This window comes from Anomaloglossus baeobatrachus, chromosome 7 (assembly GCF_048569485.1).
Source record: "Anomaloglossus baeobatrachus isolate aAnoBae1 chromosome 7, aAnoBae1.hap1, whole genome shotgun sequence".
In the NCBI taxonomy this organism is placed as follows: Eukaryota; Metazoa; Chordata; class Amphibia; order Anura; family Aromobatidae; genus Anomaloglossus; species Anomaloglossus baeobatrachus.
Window position 1 is genome coordinate 56,126,259 of NC_134359.1, and position 21,907 is coordinate 56,148,165.

The 21,907-nt window shown below is 49.7% G+C and overlaps 1 protein-coding gene across 1 annotated transcript in view; it reads left to right on the top strand.

The window, feature by feature from the left end:
* Window positions 1-21,907, top strand: part of MYO3B (myosin IIIB) — a 544,035-nt gene that overhangs the window by 246,205 nt on the left and 275,923 nt on the right. The window contains 1 exon segment of the mRNA XM_075319688.1: window positions 20,114-20,210. Within this exon segment, the coding sequence (XP_075175803.1) occupies window positions 20,114-20,210 (97 nt within the window).

The following is a 21,907-nucleotide window of genomic DNA, read 5'->3' on the forward strand; positions in this document are numbered from 1 at the left end:
ACTGGCAACTCCACAATAAAATCCATTGAGATAGACCCCCAAGGGCGAGATGGCACGGGTAACGGTTGGAGGAGTCCCGTAGGAGCCACACGAGGGACCTTGCACCGGGCACAAACCACACATGAGTGGACATAGTCCTTTACATCCTTTAAACAGGTAGGCCACCAGAAAAAACGGCTTAGAAATTCCTGCGTCTTCTGTACCCTCCTATGACCAGCCAACACGGAGTCATGGACCAACTTGAGAACCCGAAGTCTTACGGCCTCCGGGACATAAATGCGTCGTTCTCTCAACCACACACCATTCCGAAGAACAAGAGTTACATCATTCGGGGGGGCAGCAAGAAATACGTCACCATCATAGGCCAGCTTGATGTCCTTCCACAAGTCCTGGTCCTGGATTACTCCAACGAAATTGGCATCTGATAACACGGTCTGAGACGGGGTTCCAGGCACGGAGTCCACGGCATGGATTCGGGACAAGGCATCGGCTTTCCCATTACGTGAACCTGGACGGTATGTAACGATAAAATTGAACTGGTTAAGGAACAAACTCCAACGGGTTTGCCGTGGAGACAGACACCTGGCAGACTTAAGAAATTCCAGATTACGATGATCTGTGAGTACTATCACTTGCTGCGCGGCTCCCTGTAAGTGGTGTCTCCATTCCTTGAAAGCTGAAATAATCGCTAACAATTCCTTGTCCGCAATGTCATAGTTCCTTTCTGCAGGGGACAACCGGCGGGAAAAGAAAGCACACGGATGCAAGAGACTCTTGTCCCCAGTCCTTTGAGAAAGGATGGCCCCTAATGCGTAGTCGGAAGCGTCGACTTCCACGATAAAGGGAAGTGCGGGATTCGGATGTACCAATATTGGCGCTGAGGTAAAACAAACCTTGAGACGATGGAATGCTTCCTGGGCCTGGGCGGACCACACAAACTTCTGTCCTTTCTTGGTCAACAGAGTGATGGGACGAACGATCTCTGAAAAATTACGGATAAAGCGTCGGTAAAAGTTGGCAAAACCGACAAAGCGTTGTACCTCTTCAATGTTTCCCGGTTCCGGCCAGTCTAGAATTGCTTGTATCTTGCCAGACTCCATGTTCAGTCCCTGAGGAGAGATGACATAACCTAAGAATTGTATTTGTGAGGAATGGAATTCGCATTTCTCCAGTTTAATGTACAGGTGGTTTTCCCTCAGCCGGGTAAGTACGGTTTTGACGTGCTCCTGGTGTTCCTGTAGGGAATCAGAAAAGATTAGGATATCGTCCAGATAAATCACCATGAATTGGTCCATGATGTCCCTAAAAATATCATTAACTAGATGTTGGAAAGCCGCGGGAGCGTTACAAAGTCCAAAAGGCATCACTAGGTACTCATAATGTCCATACCGACATCGGAACGCGGTCTTCCACTCGTCTCCGGGACGTATGCGAAGTAGATTATATGCCCCACGGAGATCCAATTTGGTGAATATTTTTGCCTGTTGGACCCTCTCCAATAGCTCAGGAATCAACGGTAACGGATACCGGTTCCGGATGGTTATTTTATTCAGTTCCCGGTAGTCAATACAGGGTCTCAGAGTCCCCTCTTTCTTTTTCACGAAAAAGATGGGTGCCCCTGCTGGTGAGGTAGACGGGCGAATAAATCCCTTGGCTAGACTTTCATCAATGTACTCTTTTAATGCTTCTAGCTCAGGTGCCGCCAACGGGTAGACATGACCAAACGGAATCTCCGCCCCTGGGAGTAAGTCTATGGGGCAATCATACGGTCTATGCGGGGGAAGCCGATCGGGGGTAGAACAGGTACCTGTACAGTGCCCTCCGCAGTCGGTGTTACTGGAACCGGAACAGTTGGACTAATGGTCGGACCACTCTGCGGTGGGAAGGATATTTCCTTAGTCTCCCAATCGATGACTGGATTTGTAGACCGTAGCCACGGAATACCTAAAATAATCGGAAAATGAGGAGAAGAAATTATCATGAACACAAGGGTCTCCTGCTGACCTGGCTTCATCACGCATTCTAGCGGTACTGTTTCCCGATCAACTGGTCCAGAGATTAACGGAGATCCGTCTACCGTCTCCATGGTAACCGGTGAGGATCTTTGCTGAGTCCGGATACAGTGTTTCCTGGCAAAAGAGGAGTCCATGAAATTTCCCCCTGCCCCAGAATCTATCATTGCAGAGGTAGGTATTAGCTGTCCCTCCCACCGGATCTGAACGGGGAGCGAGCAATGGGTATATTTCCCTTCTGAGTCCTTCGGTGAGGTGGACATTACAGTCAAGGGAAATACCGCATCCAGGTGTCCACTTGCCTCAGAGATATCGGACTCTGCGTCCGTGTTGTCACACTCTGCCATGGCTGCCAATACCTTATTTGGGCAATTCGGACGTTTCGGGCAGTCGATCAAGAAATGGTCCGATTGACCGCAATAGAAACACAAACGCTCACGGAGCCGGTGTTCACGACGTTCGTTGGTCTCTCGCTTTTGCAGAGAGTCCACTTGCATAGGAACGTCCTCGGCCTCCCGTGGCGTCCTGAGAGCGGGTTCTCTGGAAGGAAACGCAAAGTTGTTTACACGGTTTACAGCTGCCCATTTTTCCTGTCTACGTTCCGTCAAGCGGGTATCAATACGCACACAGTGCTGGAAAAACATTTCAAAATCCCCTGGAGACTCGGAACGAGCTAACTCGTCCTTGATGGTACCAGACAAACCTTTTCTGAAAACAGACAATAATGCATTGTTTCCCCAGTCGGTGTCTACCACTAACCTCTTGAACTCAGTGGCGTATTCAACGACAGAACGCTTTCCCTGACGTAAGGAAAGGAGAGCAGATTCAGCGGTAGTACGGCGATTCGGATCATCAAACATTTGCGCCATTGCGGTCAGAAAGTCATCCAGGTGATTTAAACGGATGTCCCGATTCTCTATCATAGGATTAGCCCAAGCCAGTGCTCGGGAGGTTAATAACATGATTATACATAACACTTTGGACCGGTCAGAACGGTAATAATCAGCATGTACATCAAAAAATAGTATACATTGGTTCACAAATCCACGAAACTGACTACGATCACCATTGAAACGGAATGGGGGTAACCTAGGCATACCGGCAGCTGATACGGACGTAGTGGGGCCGGCTTCCTGAGCCTCCACTCTGACTTGCAAATCCTGAATAGCCGGACCCAGTACCTGGTGATCATGGCCCAGCTGTGCCTCCATATCTCTAAGTTTAGTTTGTACAGCCTCCATCTCCTGCTGTAAGGAGTTAATCATGGAAAAGAGCTGATCTACTCGTGTCTCAGTCATTGCCCCAGCGAAATCCTCTTAAGGCCTGAGTATAATGTAATACTATTGTATGTTCGGAGGATTTCGATAGCGTTAGGGCAATGACCACCAAAGACGAGTTCTTGGTACAAGATGTTTATAACATGTAACCACGGTAGATACACAACGGAACAAACACAGTAGAACACACACACGAAATACCTTCCCGAAACGGAGCGAAGGGAATTCCCGGGACCACGCACCGGACTCCCCCAGGGAGACCACCAGAGCGAACCCCTATACAGGGACTGTCCGGCAATCACCCCGGAAGGCCTAAATGCGCAGCAGCCGGGACACAAGGGGCAAGTGGTAAAAGTCCAGGAGTGTCCGTACGGGATGATAGTCCGGAGTGGTTACGAACCAGAAGGAACCGGGCAGAAGTGCTGACCAAAGACGGCAGACGGAGTCCGGGCACAGCTTGAAGAAACCGGGTATGGTCCAGAGTCTGTCGGTAATCTTTCAGAAGGATCCAAAAGGCAATCAGGAAGTAGAAGCAGCAAAGCAGGCGCACACAGCAAGCAGTATACTCAGGCACTGGACTAGGCTTAGAGGCGGCCTTTTAAGCAGCTGGACAGGAAGTAGGGCAACAGAACATTAAACTCCATGTTAACTGAGGGCAAGCTCTTTCAAAAGAGAACTGGAAAACCCGGAAACCTGACACAATGGCTGCAGAATGAGTTTCCTGAGAGTCCATCGGTGAGCTCAATCTGATGGTCCAATGGCTAGAGAATGAGTTTACTGAGAGTCCATCAGTGAGCTCAATTTAATGGTCCAATGGCTGCAGAATGAGATTACTGAGAGTTTATTGTGAGCTCAGTCTGATGGGCCAATGGCTGCAGAATGAGTTTACTGAGATTCCATCAGTGAGCTCAATTTAATGATCCAATGGCTGCAGAATGAGATTACTGAGAGTCCATTGTGAGCTCAGTCTGATGGTCCAATGGCTGCAGAATGAGTTTACTGAGATTCCATCAGTGAGCTCAGTTTGATGGTCTAATAATTGCAGAATGAGTTTACTGAGTGTCCATCGGTGAGCTCAGTCTGATGGTTCAGTGGCTGCAGAATGAGTTTACTGAGGGTCCATTAGTGAGCTCATATAAGTTATCTTATATGAGTCAGACATGTATGGCTTTTTATCAGCATTATATAACCTGTATGCCCATATTAACCCCTTCACCCCCGGCCACTAAAACACCCTAATGACCGGGCCATTTTTTGCAATTTTGACCAGTGTCACTTTGACAGGTTATAACTCTGGAATGCTTCAACGGATCCTGGCGATTCTGAGATTGTTTTTTCGTGACATATTGTACTTCATGTCAGTGGTAAATTTAGGCCGATATGTTTTGCGTTTATTTGTGAAAATTTAGGAAATTTGGCGAAAATTTTGAAAATTTCGCAAATTTCAAACTTTGAAAATGTATGCCCATAAATCTGAGAGATATGTCACACAAAATAGTTACTAAATAACATTTCCCACTTGTCTACTTTACATCAGCGCAATTTTCGAAACAAATTTTTTTTCCGTTAGGAAGTTAGAAGGGGTCAAAGGTCATCAGCAAATTCTCATTTTTCCAACAAAATTTACAAAATAATTTTTTTAGGGACCACATCACATTTGAAGTGACTTTGAGAGGCCTAGGTGACAGAAAATACCCAAAAGTGACCCCATTCTAAAAACTACACCCCTCACACTGCTCAAAACCACATCCAATAAGATTATTAACCCTTTAGGTGCTTCACAGGAACCAAAGCAATGTGGAAGGAAAAAATGAAAATTTTACTTTTTAACACAAAAATGTTACTTTAGCCATAAAATTTTCATTTTTACAAGGGAGAAAAGAGAAAGTACACAATACAATTTATTGTGCATGTTCTCCTGAGTACGCTGATACCCCATATGTGGTAAAAATCAATTGTTTGGGTGCACGGCAGAGCTCGGAAGGGAAGGAGCGCCATTTGAATTTTTGAACGCAAAATTAGCTGCACTCATTAGCGGACGCCATGTCGGGTTTGAAGACCCCCTGAGGTGCCTAAACAATGGAGCTCCCCCACAAGTGACCCCATTTTGGAAACTAGAGGCCTCAAATAATTTTTCTAGATGTTTGGTGAGCACTTTGAACCCCTGGGGGCTTCACAAAAGTTTATAGCGTTGAGCCGTGAAAAGAAAAAAAAATTTTTTTACCACAAAACGGTTGCTTCAACTAGGTAGCTTTTTTTTTCACAAGGGTAACAGGAAAAAATGCACCATAAAATGTATTGTGCATTTTCTCCTGAGTACGCAGATACCTCATATGTGGTGGAAATCAAATGTTTGGACACACAGCAGTGCTCGGAAGGCAAGGAGCGCCATTTGAATTTTTGAGTGCAAAATTAGCTGCACCTGTTAGCGGACGCCATGTCGGGTTTGAAGACCCCCTGAGGTGCCTAAACAATGGAGCTCCCCCACAAGTGACCCCATTTTGGAAACTAGAGGCCTCAAATAATTTTTCTAGATGTTTGGTGAGCACTTTGAACCCCTGGGGGCTTCACAAAAGTTTATAGCGTCGAGCCGTGAAAAGAAAAAAAATTTTTTTTACCACAAAACGGTTGCTTCAACTAGGTAGCTTTTTTTTTCACAAGGGTAACAGGAAAAAATGCACCATAAAATGTATTGTGCATTTTCTCCTGAGTACGCAGATACCTCATATGTGGTGGAAATCAAATGTTTGGACACACAGCAGTGCTCGGAAGGCAAGGAGCGCCATTTGAATTTTTGAGTGCAAAATTAGCTGCACCTGTTAGCGGACGCCATGTCGGGTTTGAAGACCCCCTGAGGTGCCTAAACAATGGAGCTCCCCCACAAGTGACCCCATTTTGGAAACTAGAGGCCTCAAATAATTTTTCTAGATGTTTGGTGAGCACTTTGAACCCCTGGGGGCTTCACAAAAGTTTATAGCGTTGAGCCGTGAAAAGAAAAAAAATTTTTTTTACCACAAAACGGTTGCTTCAACTAGGTAGCTTTTTTTTTCACAAGGGTAATGACTCGCCCACCCCAGGGCTGTGGGACACCCGGTGCCGGGCCGGACTAGTCCGGTGGTAGTCAGTGGTGGCTGGGCCCGGCTCCGTGGCCCTGGTGGGTGTCAGTTGAATATGTGGCTGATGACTTTAATGTTTGTGTTCGTGACGCCACCTGTGGTATGCAGCTATTAAGCCGCCGCTGCGGTATGAGGCCTCCGGGATAGTGTTATGGCAGCAATGGTGGTACTGCTCCCCACAGGTGGAGCAATGCCCGGGGCACAGTTGGTGTTTGTGGAAGTCTATGGTGCTGCGTGACTAACACGGTGCAGGGCCGACCAGCAATGAAAGAACCAGGCACAAACAGTAGTCTCTTTACCTTCTCCTCTTTTACTCGGCAGAAACTTAGTCCAGGGAGACCGTCACAGATGGTAAAGATGATCCGGCCGGCCTGGAAGTGCCTGGGGTGATCTTTGGCCAGTTGAGTATGAGGCCTACTCCTTAATCTTTCTCTGCTGTGTTAGGACACTGCACTTTGGGTTTGCAATTGCCCTCTTGCTGCTGGGACTTGTTGTTCGTCCCCTTTTCTGTGTGGTAGACTGCGCAGGCCCTCTCTGGTGCTTCTCTGCTGGAGCCCACACCAGGCCCTTGGGATGCAGTTGTACCTTCAGATTGCTTCTGGGACAGGGGGCTTACAGCTCTCCTGCCCTCCGGATTCAGCTACCAGGGATGGATTTTATGCCCTGGCAACTACAGACTCCGATGTCCGAGTCCCTGCTGTGCCTCTCTGCTCCCCTTGCTTCACTGGGCCAAGCTATCCCAGCTCTAGGCCCCAGTTTACAAGGCAGCACTACTCTGCGTCTGCACTCTTTCACTCCTGTCTCCAGACTAACTACCACTTCCTCCTTCCAGCCAGACTTAAGGAATGCTCCCTGAAGTTCCAGGTTCAGAGCTCCCCCTGCTGGCCGGAGGGAGAACTGCGGTTGGTGTTACACTTACTGGCCAATAGATCTCCCAATTACCTCCAGGCTCAGCATTAACCCTTTGGGAGGGCAATGCTGTTGTGGCGACCAGGTCCTGGGGCGCCACACTCCCCCTTAGTTAAATTCAGTACTCCCGGACTGTAGAAACAAACATGACATGTTAGAACATTTCATCCCATTATGGGAGGCGCAAATACTTTAACGTTACAACCTTAAACATTACTATAAGAGTCCGGTGTGGCTCCCTGCCGGGTGTCCATTACACTGCTCCATGGGGGACCCGCCGCGTTCAAACCCCCAACGTAGGCTCTGGGCGTGCGTCAGAGCATTGATGACCCCACTCTATGCACGCCGGACGGGTTTTTCTTCAGGGGTGTTGAGCACACTGGTGCTAACTATGAACAATTTAGGTGTTGGCCACCCATAGTCCAGTGGCCCAATTGTCCATTTTCGCAATCACAGAAAAAGAAAACATTTTGTACACAACATGACAGACATTTTGCATAACTATTTACATTCTAATAAGTACTCTTTCCCTTATACAGTTGACTCCCTATACCTTAGAGGGGGTTGTCCCCGAGTGCTGCGCTGGGACCTACGTAGCTCTGGTGTTTGCCCCTGACTACGTGGTGCGTCTTCTATCTCAGCACTACAGGTGGGCCTAACCCCCATAGGTAAGCGTGATGGTTGCCTTTGTGATCTAAGAGTCGCCAAGGGTATGACAGGTTCACCACTGACAGGGGGTTGATCCTCCTGTTCCACTGCTGGCGTGTCCTCTCGTGCTGGAGCGGACGATTCTTTAGGTGGATCCGGAACCTTTTCCGTTTCTGGCTCGACCAACTGCGGAAACGTCAAAACTGGTACCACTATGGCATTGTTTATTCGGGTCCAAGTTTTGGGGAACTTTCCAAGGATGGTTTGAATCATCTCCCCTTCTTTCTCTTGACTTTGGGGACTTCCTTGTACTCCTTCCATTTCTCTTTGGATTCTGCACCGTTCAGGGCACGCTTTCAGGCGGTCTCGGGAAATTGCTTGATAGGTCTTGCCTTCATCTTTGCTTATGAGGCATACCTTACTATTGTCAAAGTTGGAGGGGATAATGGTGTAGGGCTCGTTTTCCCACTGATCATCCAATTTATGCGCCTTCCGCTTCTTCTTGAGGACTTGTTCTCCAGGTGCTAAGGGAGTTGCTGGGGCTGTTTGATTGTAATGCTGTTCTTGTCTCGTTCTTGCTTGAGACAGGCTCCTCTCTACGCACTCCTGGACCTTACGGTACCGCTGCTGCCGTTCTGTATCCCAATCCTCTATTTCTTGCACCGCCTCAGGCGACACAGTCCCCATCTCAAAGTCTACAGGCAACTTGCCTGGTCTGGCTCGCATCAGGTAAGCGGGGCTACAGTTGGTCGAATTCACTGGGATGTGGTTGTACAGGTCTACCAGATCTGGCAACTTTTCTGGCCATTGGTTCCTTTCCTCCAGCGGTAGGGTCTTCAGCATATCAATAACCACATGGTTCATTTTCTCGCACAGTCCATTGGTTTGTGGGTGGTACGGTGTGGTTCGGATTTTCTTACAACCGTACATGTTACAGAACTCTTGGAACACTTCAGCCTCGAATGCAGGACCCTGATCCGTCAGTACCCTTTCCGGATAGCCGTGAGGTCGGCAAAAGGATGCCTGGAACGCTCGAGCTGCTGTCCTGGCTGTCTGGTCCTTCACAGGCACTACTACCAGGAAACGGGAGTAATGGTCCACAATGGTGAGGGCGTACACATAGCCCGACCGGCTTGGTGTTAACTTCACGTGGTCCAGGGCCACCAACTCCAGGGGCTGCTTTGTGACAATTGGCTGCAAGGGAGACCTTTGGCTGGCATCGTCTTTCCGCCTCAGGTTACACGGGCCACAGTCTCGGCACCACTTCTCGATCATCTTTCTCATGTGCACCCAATAGAACCGATCACGGAGTAGGGCCTCCAACTTCTTCCACCCGAAGTGTCCTGCGTTATCATGATACGCTGCTAGGACCATTGGAGCATCTCTCTGCGGAACCACTATCTGCCAGACAAGTTCATTTGTTCGATAGTTGACATATCTCTTGCAGAGCTTGCCTTGGTAGGTGAACAGTCGTCCCCTCTCCTTCCACAGCTGCTGGGCTTCCTCTGGAGCGTCTGGGCCAAGATGGGTCTCAGCTTGCGCTAGCTTCTCTTTGACCAATCGCACGGCCGGGTCACCGTTCTGTGTTTCTTCCCAATTATGGTGGAGTAAGGGGTTGACCGAGACCCCGTGCTGGCTTGAGCGCTTCACTCCCACAGCATGCTCACACTGGGACACACCTTGGTGATGGAAAGCCGGTAACTCTATCTCTTCGAGTTCATCCATGTCTTCTCCAGACTCGGGCAAGTGAGGCATTCTGGACAGCGCATCAGCATTGTTATTCTTCTTGCCAGCCCGATACTTGATGGTAAAGTCAAAGTTAGACAGCCGGGCCATCCATCGCTGTTCCATCGCACCTAACTTGGCTGTTGCCAGGTGTGTCAACGGATTGTTGTCCGTGAAGATGGTGAACTTGGCCGATGCCAGATAGTGCTTGAAGCGTTCAGTCACTGCCCAAACAATAGCGAGGAACTCCAGCTTGAAGGAACTGTAGTTTTCTGGATTCCTTTCTGTGGGCCGAAGCTTCCTACTGGCGTACGCTATCACCCTCTCTCTGCCTCCCTGTACCTGGGACAGAACTGCTCCCAGTCCCACGTTGCTGGCGTCTGTATACAGTACAAACGGTTGGCTGTAGTCAGGGTAGGCCAGAATTTCTTCTCCCGTGAGAGCCCCTTTCAGCCGGACAAAGGATGTTTCCAGTTGGCTGCTCCATTCAAATGGAGGGCTCTGCTTCTTAGCCTGCTTTGGCTGGCCCACCAGGAGGTCTTGAAGGGGCGCTGCTATCTTGGTGAAACCATCAATGAACCTTCGGTAGTAGCCCACCAGTCCAAGGAACTGCCGCACCTCCTTCACTGTGGTGGGTCTTGGCCAGTCCTTGATTACAGTGACTTTCTCCGGATCAGGTGCCACACCTTCTGCGCTGACCACATGACCCAGGTACTGTACCTTTGGCTTCAAGAGGTGACATTTGGACGGCTTGATCTTCAGGCCATATTTCGACAAGGATTCAAACACTTCTGCTAAGTGCTTCAGGTGGTCCTCATAAGTCTTGGAGTAGACTATTACGTCATCCAGGTACAACAGCACGGTTTCAAAGTTGTGGTGGCCCAAGCAGCACTCCATCAACCTTTGGAATGTCCCTGGGGCGTTGCAGAGCCCGAATGGCATACAATTGAACTCACAGAGGCCCATTGGTGTCGTGAATGCAGTCTTCTCCTTGTCCGCCTCTGCCACGGGAACCTGCCAATACCCACTGGTGAGATCCAAGGTGGAGAAATAGTTAGCTGACTTTAAGGCTGTTAGTGACTCCTCTATTCTGGGCAGTGGATAAGCATCTTTATGTGTAATGCGGTTAATTTGCCTGTAATCTACACACATTCTCATTGTACCATCTTTTTTCTTTACGAGCACTAGTGGAGCTGCCCAGGGGCTACAACTATCTCTGATAACCCCAGCCTCCTTCATTTCCCGTAACATTTCCTTGGCACACTGATACTGTGCGGGGGGTACAGGGCGGTATCTCTCTTTAATGGGATGATGATCACCCGTGGGGATTTGATGTTTAACCCCTTTCACCTGCCCAAAATCTAGGGGGTGTTTGCTGAAGACCCGCTCGTACTCCTGTACCACCCGGTAAACCCCATGCTTTTGGTGCGAGGGGGTGGAGTCGGTGCCTACATGTAATTTTTGGCACCAGTCTTCCGGCTGCCCCTTGGAGCCATTGTCTTCCGCCTGGTCAGCCGGGATCAAGGGTTCCACTGCTTTAATGGTATTGTTACTGACAGTGTACAGTTTTGCTACAGTGGCGTACCGGGGCAATTTGGCCTCCTCCTCCCCACAATTCAGGACACGGACGGGCACTCTCCCCTTGCGGACGTCCGCTACCCCTCTGGCTATCAGGACTCCAGGCCTACTGTCTGAATACACTGGTTCTACCAAGGCATGGTAATCCTGACCCTTGAGGCCTATTGCTGCCCGACACCATATCAACATTTCACTTCTTGGGGGTATTACAATGGGGAGGGGGTCACTTACCCTCACACTGCCAATTTCTCCTCCGGCCAGCTCTACCTGCTGCCTCCTCATCAGGGCTCTGATCTCCCTCTGTAGGGCACGCTGCTGCCCGGAGCTGGCAGTTTCAGACGCCTGTTGCAACAAAATTATCACTTCGGCAATACAATTTTCTATCACATTTGTACCAAGGGTTAGCAGTGGGTCAGATTCTTTGCGATCTATATCTACAATTATCATCCCCTGACATGGCAATTCCACCCGCCCCACTTTAATGGTTACTTCTTTGTACCCAATTTGAGGTAAGGGCTGACCATTACTGGCCACAATCGTTAAATCATCATCTGGGCCATGGTCAATGTCTGAATCAGCCCAATATCTTTTGTACAGTTTGTGGGGGATGGTTGTTACCTGGGACCCCGTATCCAGGAGGGCATTCAAAGGGATCCCATCCAGCACAATGGGAAGGACCGGTCGTCCTCCCACATACTTGCTGCGGCTGGGGTTTGAGCCGGGCTTCCTCACACCTGGGGGTTGGCTCCTGGCCCCAGGCTCGGCCCGTTTAAAGGACAGCGTCGTGCAATGTGGCCCGCCTGGTTGCAGTGGCGGCAGATCGGTTGCCCTGTTGAATCATACCGGTCTGTGTCTCTGCCTCGGGTCGGCGGAATCCTCCTCTGTCGCATCCATGGGACGTCTTCTGGGCTGGAGGCCAACTCGATTTTTGCAGGCGAGGGGGTCATTTGTAGAGACTGCACGGTCTTGGCAAGGGCAGCCACAGTCTTGGTCAGCTCCTGGAACTGCTGTCTGAGCTCTGCAGTGGGATCCTTATCCAGGGACTGCGCCTCAGCCCCTGCAGTGGCTCGTGTTGCAGGCACCACCCCGGGGTACGTGATAGCAAGAGGCCGGAGGGGTACTGGGTCATTCGGTGTAGATTCTCTCAGTACCCTGATGGCCTGGTCCTTAAACTTGGCAAAGTCCAGAGCAGGGTTCTGCAGGACCAGGATACGCAGCTGGGTCCTGTGGGCATCTGACAGGAGCCCCTCTATGAACTGCTCAGTTAGGAGTTTGTCTTCTTCACGTACACTCTCTGGGTCCACCTGTTTAACTGCTTTCAGGGCCTCCTGCAAGTTTAAGGCATAGTCCCTTATGCTGTCTGTGGCCCGCTGCTTGCACCCAAAGAATCTCATCTTTATCTCTGCTGCGGTGCGGGTGTCAAAAGTACTCTTTAGCTTGGCCAGTATCTGGGCTGCTGTCCCTTTATCTGTATCAGGCCAGGACTTCGCTTCACGCTGGGCTGCGCCGGCTAGCTGTCCCATTACTATGCCCACCTTCTGGCTCTCAGTCAGAGGATACACCCGGAACAAGCTGTGCAGGCTTTCTCTGAAGTCACTCAAGGTATGGGACTCCCCGGAGTACTGCGGCAGCCATTCTGCTCCCGGTATGTACGGCATGGTGATCGGCATTACCGGCGCTACAGTGGGGGATGGGGCGACGGCGACTGGGACTACTTCGGCCGGTGCTGCGGCGTCCTGGGCGATGGCAGCCACCTGCTCTCCCTCGGAGTCGGACATCTTCCTCCCTCTTAGTGAACCTTACCAGGCTCCGTTCACTTTTCAAATTTTCTTCTGGGTCGCGCGGGGTTAACAGCGCTCTGCTCTGATGGCGCGCTCCCTTCGCGCTCTTTGTCAGGCACGCCCCCCTTCTTCCTGCGCTCGGCGCGGCTAATGGCGGCGGCAATTTACAACCAGTACACAGTCTTTTACACAGTTCTTCAGGCGCACAGTACCCGGTGTGACCGGGCACGAAATCCTGTTCGTGACGCCAAAAGTTGACTCGCCCACCCCAGGGCTGTGGGACACCCGGTGCCGGGCCGGACTAGTCCGGTGGTAGTCAGTGGTGGCTGGGCCCGGCTCCGTGGCCCTGGTGGGTGTCAGTTGAATATGTGGCTGATGACTTTAATGTTTGTGTTCGTGACGCCACCTGTGGTATGCAGCTATTAAGCCGCCGCTGCGGTATGAGGCCTCCGGGATAGTGTTATGGCAGCAATGGTGGTACTGCTCCCCACAGGTGGAGCAATGCCCGGGGCACAGTTGGTGTTTGTGGAAGTCTATGGTGCTGCGTGACTAACACGGTGCAGGGCCGACCAGCAATGAAAGAACCAGGCACAAACAGTAGTCTCTTTACCTTCTCCTCTTTTACTCGGCAGAAACTTAGTCCAGGGAGACCGTCACAGATGGTAAAGATGATCCGGCCGGCCTGGAAGTGCCTGGGGTGATCTTTGGCCAGTTGAGTATGAGGCCTACTCCTTAATCTTTCTCTGCTGTGTTAGGACACTGCACTTTGGGTTTGCAATTGCCCTCTTGCTGCTGGGACTTGTTGTTCGTCCCCTTTTCTGTGTGGTAGACTGCGCAGGCCCTCTCTGGTGCTTCTCTGCTGGAGCCCACACCAGGCCCTTGGGATGCAGTTGTACCTTCAGATTGCTTCTGGGACAGGGGGCTTACAGCTCTCCTGCCCTCCGGATTCAGCTACCAGGGATGGATTTTATGCCCTGGCAACTACAGACTCCGATGTCCGAGTCCCTGCTGTGCCTCTCTGCTCCCCTTGCTTCACTGGGCCAAGCTATCCCAGCTCTAGGCCCCAGTTTACAAGGCAGCACTACTCTGCGTCTGCACTCTTTCACTCCTGTCTCCAGACTAACTACCACTTCCTCCTTCCAGCCAGACTTAAGGAATGCTCCCTGAAGTTCCAGGTTCAGAGCTCCCCCTGCTGGCCGGAGGGAGAACTGCGGTTGGTGTTACACTTACTGGCCAATAGATCTCCCAATTACCTCCAGGCTCAGCATTAACCCTTTGGGAGGGCAATGCTGTTGTGGCGACCAGGTCCTGGGGCGCCACAGTAACAGGAAAAAATGCACCATAAAATGTATTGTGCATTTTCTCCTGAGTACGCAGATACCTCATATGTGGTGGAAATCAAATGTTTGGACACATAGCAGTGCTCGGAAGGCAAGGAGCGCCATTTGAATTTTTGAGTGCAAAATTAGCTGCACCTGTTAGCGGACGCCATGTCGGGTTTGAAGACCCCCTGAGGTGCCTAAACAATGGAGCTCCCCCACAAGTGACCCCATTTTGGAAACTAGAGGCCTCAAATAATTTTTCTAGATGTTTGGTGAGCACTTTGAACACCTGGGGGCTTCACAGAAGTTTATAGCGTTGAGCCGTGAAAAGAAAAAAAAATTTTTTTACCACAAAACGGTTGCTTCAACTAGGTAGCTTTTTTTTTCACAAGGCTATCAGGAAAAAATGCACCATAAAATGTATTGTGCATTTTCTCCTGAGTACGCAGATACCTCATATGTGGTGGAAAGTAATTGTTTGGGCGCATGGCGGGGCTCAGAAGAGAAGGAGCGCCATTTGACAGCAAAATTGGTTGGAATCATTAGCGGACGCCATGTCACGTTTGGAGACCCCCTATGGTGCCTAAACAGTGGAGCTCCCCCACAAGTGACACCATTTTGGAAACTAGAGCCCTCAAATAATTTTTCTAGATGTTTGGTGAGCACTTTGAACACCTGGGGGCTTCACAGAAGTTTATAGCGTTGAGCCGTGAAAAGAAAAAATAATTTTTTTACCACAAAACGGTTGCTTCAACTAGGTAGCTTTTTTTTCACAAGGCTATCAGGAAAAAATGCACCATAAAATGTATTGTGCATTTTCTCCTGAGTACGCAGATACCTCATATGTGGTGGAAAGTAATTGTTTGGGCGCATGGCGGGGCTCAGAAGAGAAGGAGCGCCATTTGACAGCAAAATTGGTTGGAATCATTAGCGGACGCCATGTCACGTTTGGAGACCCCCTATGGTGCCTAAACAGTGGAGCTCCCCCACAAGTGACACCATTTTGGAAACTAGAGCCCTCAAATAATTTTTCTAGATGTTTGGTGAGCACTTTGAACACCTGGGGGCTTCACAGAAGTTTATAGCGTTGAGCCGTGAAAAGAAAAATTTTTTTTTTTACCACAAAACGGTTGCTTCAACTAGGTAGCTTTTTTTTTTCACAAGGGTAACAGGAAAAAATGCACCATAAAACGTATTGTGCAATTTCTCCTGAGTACGCAGATACCTCATATGTGGTGGAAAGTAATTGTTTGAGCGCATGGCGGGGCTCAGAAGAGAAGGAGCGCCATTTGACTTTTCAAACGCACAGACGCAGTGCACTGATCGGCCGCTGCAGGACGCACGGTCGGATGCGATAAAAAAAAGCGTCGGGGATACGTAAAAAAAAAAGTCACGCCAAAAATTGACCATGGATGCAGATACGTTATGTGCATCCCTGATCAGCGCTTGGCGGGACGCACGGACGGATGCGATACAAAAAGCGTCGCAAATACGGAAAAAAGTCACGCCAAAAATTGAGCAGGGATGCCGATCCGTTATCTGCATCCCTAATCAGCGCTCGTCGGGACGCACGGACGGATGCGATACAAAAAGCGTCGTGAATACGGAAAAAAGTCACGCCAAAAATTGACCATGGATGCCGATCCGTTATCTGCATCCCTGATCAGCGCTCGGCGGGACGCACGGACGGATGCGATACAAAAAGCGTCGTGAATACGGAAAAAAGTCACGCCAAAAATTGAGCAGGGATGCCGATCCGTTATCTGCATCCCTGATCAGCGCTTGGCGGGACGCACGGACGGATGCGATACAAAAAGCGTCGTGAATACGGAAAAAAGTCACGCCAAAAATTGACCATGGATGCCGATCCGTTATCTGCATCCCTGATCAGCGCTCGGCGGGACGCACGGACGGATGCGATACAAAAAGCGTCGGGGATACGGAAAAAAAAGTCACGCCAAAAATTGAGCAGGGATGCCGATCCGTTATCTGCATCCCTGATCAGCGCTTGGCGGGACGCACGGACGGATGAGGTGTAAAAATGGACAGGGGATACGGAAAAAAAAAAAAAAAGTTATACTCACAGTACCCAGAGGACTAGCAGGAGGATCACTGACCAGAAGAGCTGCAGAGGAACAGATGGCAGAGAGATGGACAGCTTTACAGGAGCAGCAGGCAGATCAGCAGAATGCCCAGGAAGGACCCAGCGATGGACGCAGATGTGATCAGGCCGGTGAAGACAGGTAAGAGGACGTCGGGGGAGAGCAGAGGGGGAGAGGGGGAGAGGGGGGGGGGTGAGAGCAGAGAGGGAGAGGGGGGGGGGTGAGAGCAGAGGGGGAGAGGGGGGGGTGAGAGCAGAGGGGGAGAGGGGGGGGTGAGAGGAGAGGGGGGAGTGAGAGCAGAGGGGGAGAGGGGGGGTGAGAGCAGAGGGGGGGGTGAGAGCAGAGGGGTGGGTGAGAGCAGAGGGGGGGGGGAGAGCAGAGGGGGAGACCGGAGAGGGAGCTGCAGAAGCAGAATAGAAATAATGGGGGAGGCAGTCAGATCGCGGGGGGAGCGGATCGGGATGTCGGGGGGGGGGGGGTTGGGGGGAGCAGATCGCGGGGGGGGGGGCACGGCAGGGGCTATCACGGCAGCGCGCAGGGGCACCGCGGGAGCGCGCACGGGCTGCAAAGTGAGCACAGTACTCACTTTGCAGCAGCAGCGGTGACCTCAGCAGCAGCGGTGGTAGCAGATCGGGATGCCGGGGGTGGCAGATCGGGGCGTAGGGGGGCAGATCGGGGCGTAGGGGGGCAGATCGGGGGGGGGCACGGGCAGGGGCCTTCACGGGAGCGCGCAGGGGCCTTCACGGGAGCGCGCAGGGAGCAGAATACTTACCATTAGAGCTGCAGCGGCGGAGACATCAGAGGCGGCGGCGGCAGCAGCAGCGGTGGCGTGGTACCAAAAGTACCAGCCACTCCACGCTGCAGACATGTTGGGGGAGGGCTCGCAGGCCAGCACAGGCCTGGGGAGGGCGGCCACCGGCAGATCAGACCGCCCCACTGCACACTGATTGGAGCGATTGCGCGTCATAGCACGATCGCTCCAATCAGTGCTACAGGGGCTGGGGGCGGCATGTTTGAGGTCCACCTATGATATGCTGCTGCAGCTGCGGCATCTCATAGCTGGATCTCACAGGATCGCACTAATTCGGGCATTATTTTTGCCGAAATTAGTGCGATCGATGTGGTTGGCGGTTCAGATTTGAACAGCCAATCACATCGATCGTCGATAGGGGGTGGCGATGCCGCCCCCCCTGGGGTCAAGCAAAGGTCCCCTGCTGTAAGAAACAGCAGGGGACATCATTTGAAAGCCGTTGCTATGGCCACGGCAATCAAATGAAGTTTAGGCCGTAAAATTACGTCCCTGGTCGTTAAGTCACGTTAAAATAGGACGTAATTTTACGGCCCGCGGTCGTGAAGGGGTTAACAGTGTACAAAAGTCAAAATGGTGACAGATTCCCTTTAAGGTTGATCTAGATGGACCTAGATCTTTTTTCAATCTATGTAACCCTTTTAAGATTTTAAGTGCTATATGTATACAAACCTCATGCAAAGACATTAAAGGAAATTTGTCAGCAGATTTTTGCTACCTCACCAGAGAGCAGCATGATCTAGTCAAAGAGACCCTGAATCCAATGATGTGTCACTTAGATTACTGGCTGCAGCCGTTCTGATACAATCAGAATTTTTAGATTTAGCAATGCAGTAGAGCTGAGAAAGCTGTCCCCGCCCACACTAGGCTCTCAGAGATTGTGCATTGACAGTGAGGTGTCAGTCAGAGGAGGAGGCGGGTGTGTGACTATGTAGCAATGATCAGGGTCCTGCTGCTTAAACAAGCATAGCAAATAAACAACAGATCAGACCTTGACAAGACAGACATCCTTGAATTCTCTATGTTAAAGGGAATCTGTTACCAGGTTTTTGCCACCTAGTCTGAGAGCAGCATAATGTAGGGGCAGAGACCCTGATTCCAGTGATGTGTCACTTACTGGTCTGCTTAGTGTAGTTTTGATGAAATCACTGTTAATCAGCAGTAGATTATCATTACAGGACTACTTGGCATGCTGCAGGTAGTCCAGTATATTCATGAGCTCTGTATAACTGCTAGATATGCAGCAGAGAAAACATTGATTTTATCAAAAGGACAGCAAACAGCTCAGTAAGTGACACATCCCTGGAATCAGGGTCTCTGTCTCTACATTATGCTGCTCACAGATGGGGGAGCAAACTCCTGATTCCCTTTAACCCATGCAGCATGCTGGCTACAGCTTACATAGCAAAAACCTGCTGACAGATTTCCTTTAAGTGTAATCAGTCACAATAATCTGTACACGTTTCTTCAGCTCAAAAAGAAAATAATGAAAGATGTAATTTTTTACGGAAAAGATAAAAAAAAGTGCCTTATTTTTACGGACAGTTCAGGAATCTTTGGGAGCCCTGCTTCCTTCACTGTCTGATTCCTGTGTTGCAGCGCTGGGGTCCTGTCTTCAAATCCCACCAAAGACACCATCTGCAAGGAGTTTGTACGTTCTCCCCGTGTTTGCGTGGGTTTTCTCCTGGTTCTCCGGTTTCCTCCCACACTCCAAAGACATACAGATAGGGACTCTAGATTGTGAGCCCCAATGGGGACAGAGTTGTCAAAGCATATAAAGCCCTATGGAATTAATAGCGCTATATAAATGAATAAATATTATTATTATTATATTCCTTACCATACTATGACTTTGATAAATAGCATTGCTGATATGTTGCGGCATTATGTGACTCCCACCTCGCAGACGGAGTTTCGCTTGTGACGTTAGTTCCCGGAGCCGGGGGATTTGTGGGATCACGTGAGCACAGTCTATGAAGGAAGGGACTGTCAGAAGCGCTCACTGAGGATCAGGGCTAAGTGCTCCCCAGCAGGAGGCTCCTTTGCTGTAAACCAGATATTCTTCTTGCCTAAGGTTTATAATTCAAGACAACGTAACGTGGATAATACAAAATAAACTCTTCTCCCCCCGTCCTCGGCACAGCCGCCTTAATAATCCCGGAGTGGCGTTTCATTATTAGTCCATTTTAATTTAATAGTTGACTAGTTTCCAGATTTTAGATATAATCAGATTACTTAGAGTTAGCAGATAAAAATGTCTTTGCTTCTAATTCCGTAACGTAAGGACAAAAGATTACATCTCAGACCAGGAGCGCGAACATTTGTGTGGTTAAAGGGAACCATGTTTCTGAAGGACCCTGTTGTAAGGTAGACAGGTAAGACTGGGCTTTGTCAGGATCCGACCCTTAATCCCATTATTAGGATGATTGAGGACAATTGTGCAAAGAGTGTTTACATATAGCCAATTTTCTGTGGTCTTTATAGCAAGTGTAACAGCATGACCGAGGCCAGCCACTCCCATGCTGGGGACTGCAAAGTCTTCTGTATACAGGAAAGGATGAGGTCAATATTCTTCCAGATCCAGTAAACTTTCATTCAAAATTGTAGGGTGTTAATCCATCTTAATTGGAGACCTACTTGATTAATCATTATGCGATAACTTCATTATCCTATATCTCTGATATTGGATTATCACAATGAAGGTGCAGAAGAAACTTGTTCTATTGGGAATAACTGGAGATTCAGCTAATTTGTGGGTTGATGACTTGAAGTTTCCATCTAAAGATGCAGTTTGAGACCTGGATTTGACGTTATTAATAATTTTACATGGCACAGGTATGAAAGGATGCACACCAGGAGGCCTTATGTGCTGCACACCAAGGAGAACGCCTGTCTGGATGATGACTTGGTCAACCTAGAGGTCCTGGATGAGGTAAAGGATATCTTGAAAGTTACCTTGTTATTTGTGTTGAGATAAGCAGATCTTTTGAAATTCAAAATTCATGGTTTTGCAAAATATTACCCAAAATTTTGATAAATTTGCATTCATTGAAGGGTGGAGTGGGGACTGGAAAGAGGACGATGAGATATTTTGTTTTATTATGATCTGTTTGCTCCGCCTATTTGGTGAATCTGGAAATGGAACCCAGCTCTGTTGGAGATGGAACCCAGCTCTGATGGAGTTGGAACCCAACTCTGATGGAGATGATACTCAACTCTGTTAGAAATGGAACCCAACTCTGACAGAAAGGGCACCCAATTTGAGATGGCATCCAACTCTGTCAGAGATGGCACCCAACTCTGTCAGAGATGGGACCCAACTCTGTCAGAGATGGCACCCAACTCTGTCAGAGATGGGACCCAACTCTGTCAGAGATGGGACCCAACTCTGTCAGAGATGGGACCCAACTCTGTCAGAGATGGGACCCAACTATGAAGGAGATGGAACCCAACTATGACGGAGATGGAACCCAACTATGACAGAGATGGAACCCAACTCTGACGGAGATGGAACCCAACTCTGACGGAGATGGAACCCAACTCTGACGGAGACGGAACCCAGCTCTGATGGAGATGGAACCCAACTCTGATGGAGATGGAACCCAACTCTGATGGAGATGGAACCCAACTCTGATGGAGATGGAACCCAACTCTGATGGAGTTGGAACCCAACTCTGATGGAGATGATACTCAACTCTGTTAGAAATAGAACCCAACTCTGACGGAAAGGGCACCCAACTCTGATGGAGATGGCACCCAATTGGAGATGGCACCCAACTCTGTCAGAGATGGAACCCAACTCTGACGGAGATGGAACCCAACTCTGACGGAGATGGAACCCAACTCTGACGGAGATGGAACCCAACTCTGACGGAGATGGAACCCAACTCTGATGGAGATGGAACCCAACTCTGTCAGAGATGGAACCCAACTCTGTCAGAGATGGAACCCAACTCTGTCAGAGATGGAACCCAACTCTGTCAGAGATGGAACCCAACTCTGACGGTGACGGGACCCAACTCTGACGGTGATGGGACCCAACTCTGACGGAGATGGAACCCAACTCTGACGGAGATGGAACCCAACTCTGACGGAGATGGAACCCAACTCTGTCGGAGATGGAACCCAACTCTGACGGAGATGAACCCAACTCTGACGGAGATGGAACCCAACTATGACGGAGATGGAACCCAACTCTGACGGAGATGGAACCCAACTCTCACAGAGATGGAACCCAACTCTCACAGAGATGGAACCCAACTCTCACAGAGATGGAACCCAACTCTGTTGCCCATCTATGTACTCCACTGGGAACCGTTGATAAACCAGTAGCATACTGACCACCTCTGCACAAGGTATAAAAATCTCATTTACAAACTGGGATGTGATGTTATTGCTGTTGAGTATTATGGGGAAGCCGGCTTTGCCATCCAAACCAACATTAGCTCGCTCACTGATGCTTAACAAGTGTTGTAAATGGTGCCAGGCTGCTTTTTTTTATACAATAGTTAATTGCTAATTTACAGCCAATGAAAACACAAAAGTCATTATCTCATAAAATTAGAATAATTACCGCAAAACACCTGCAAAGACTTTCTAAGCATTTAAAATTGTCCCTTAGTCTGGTTC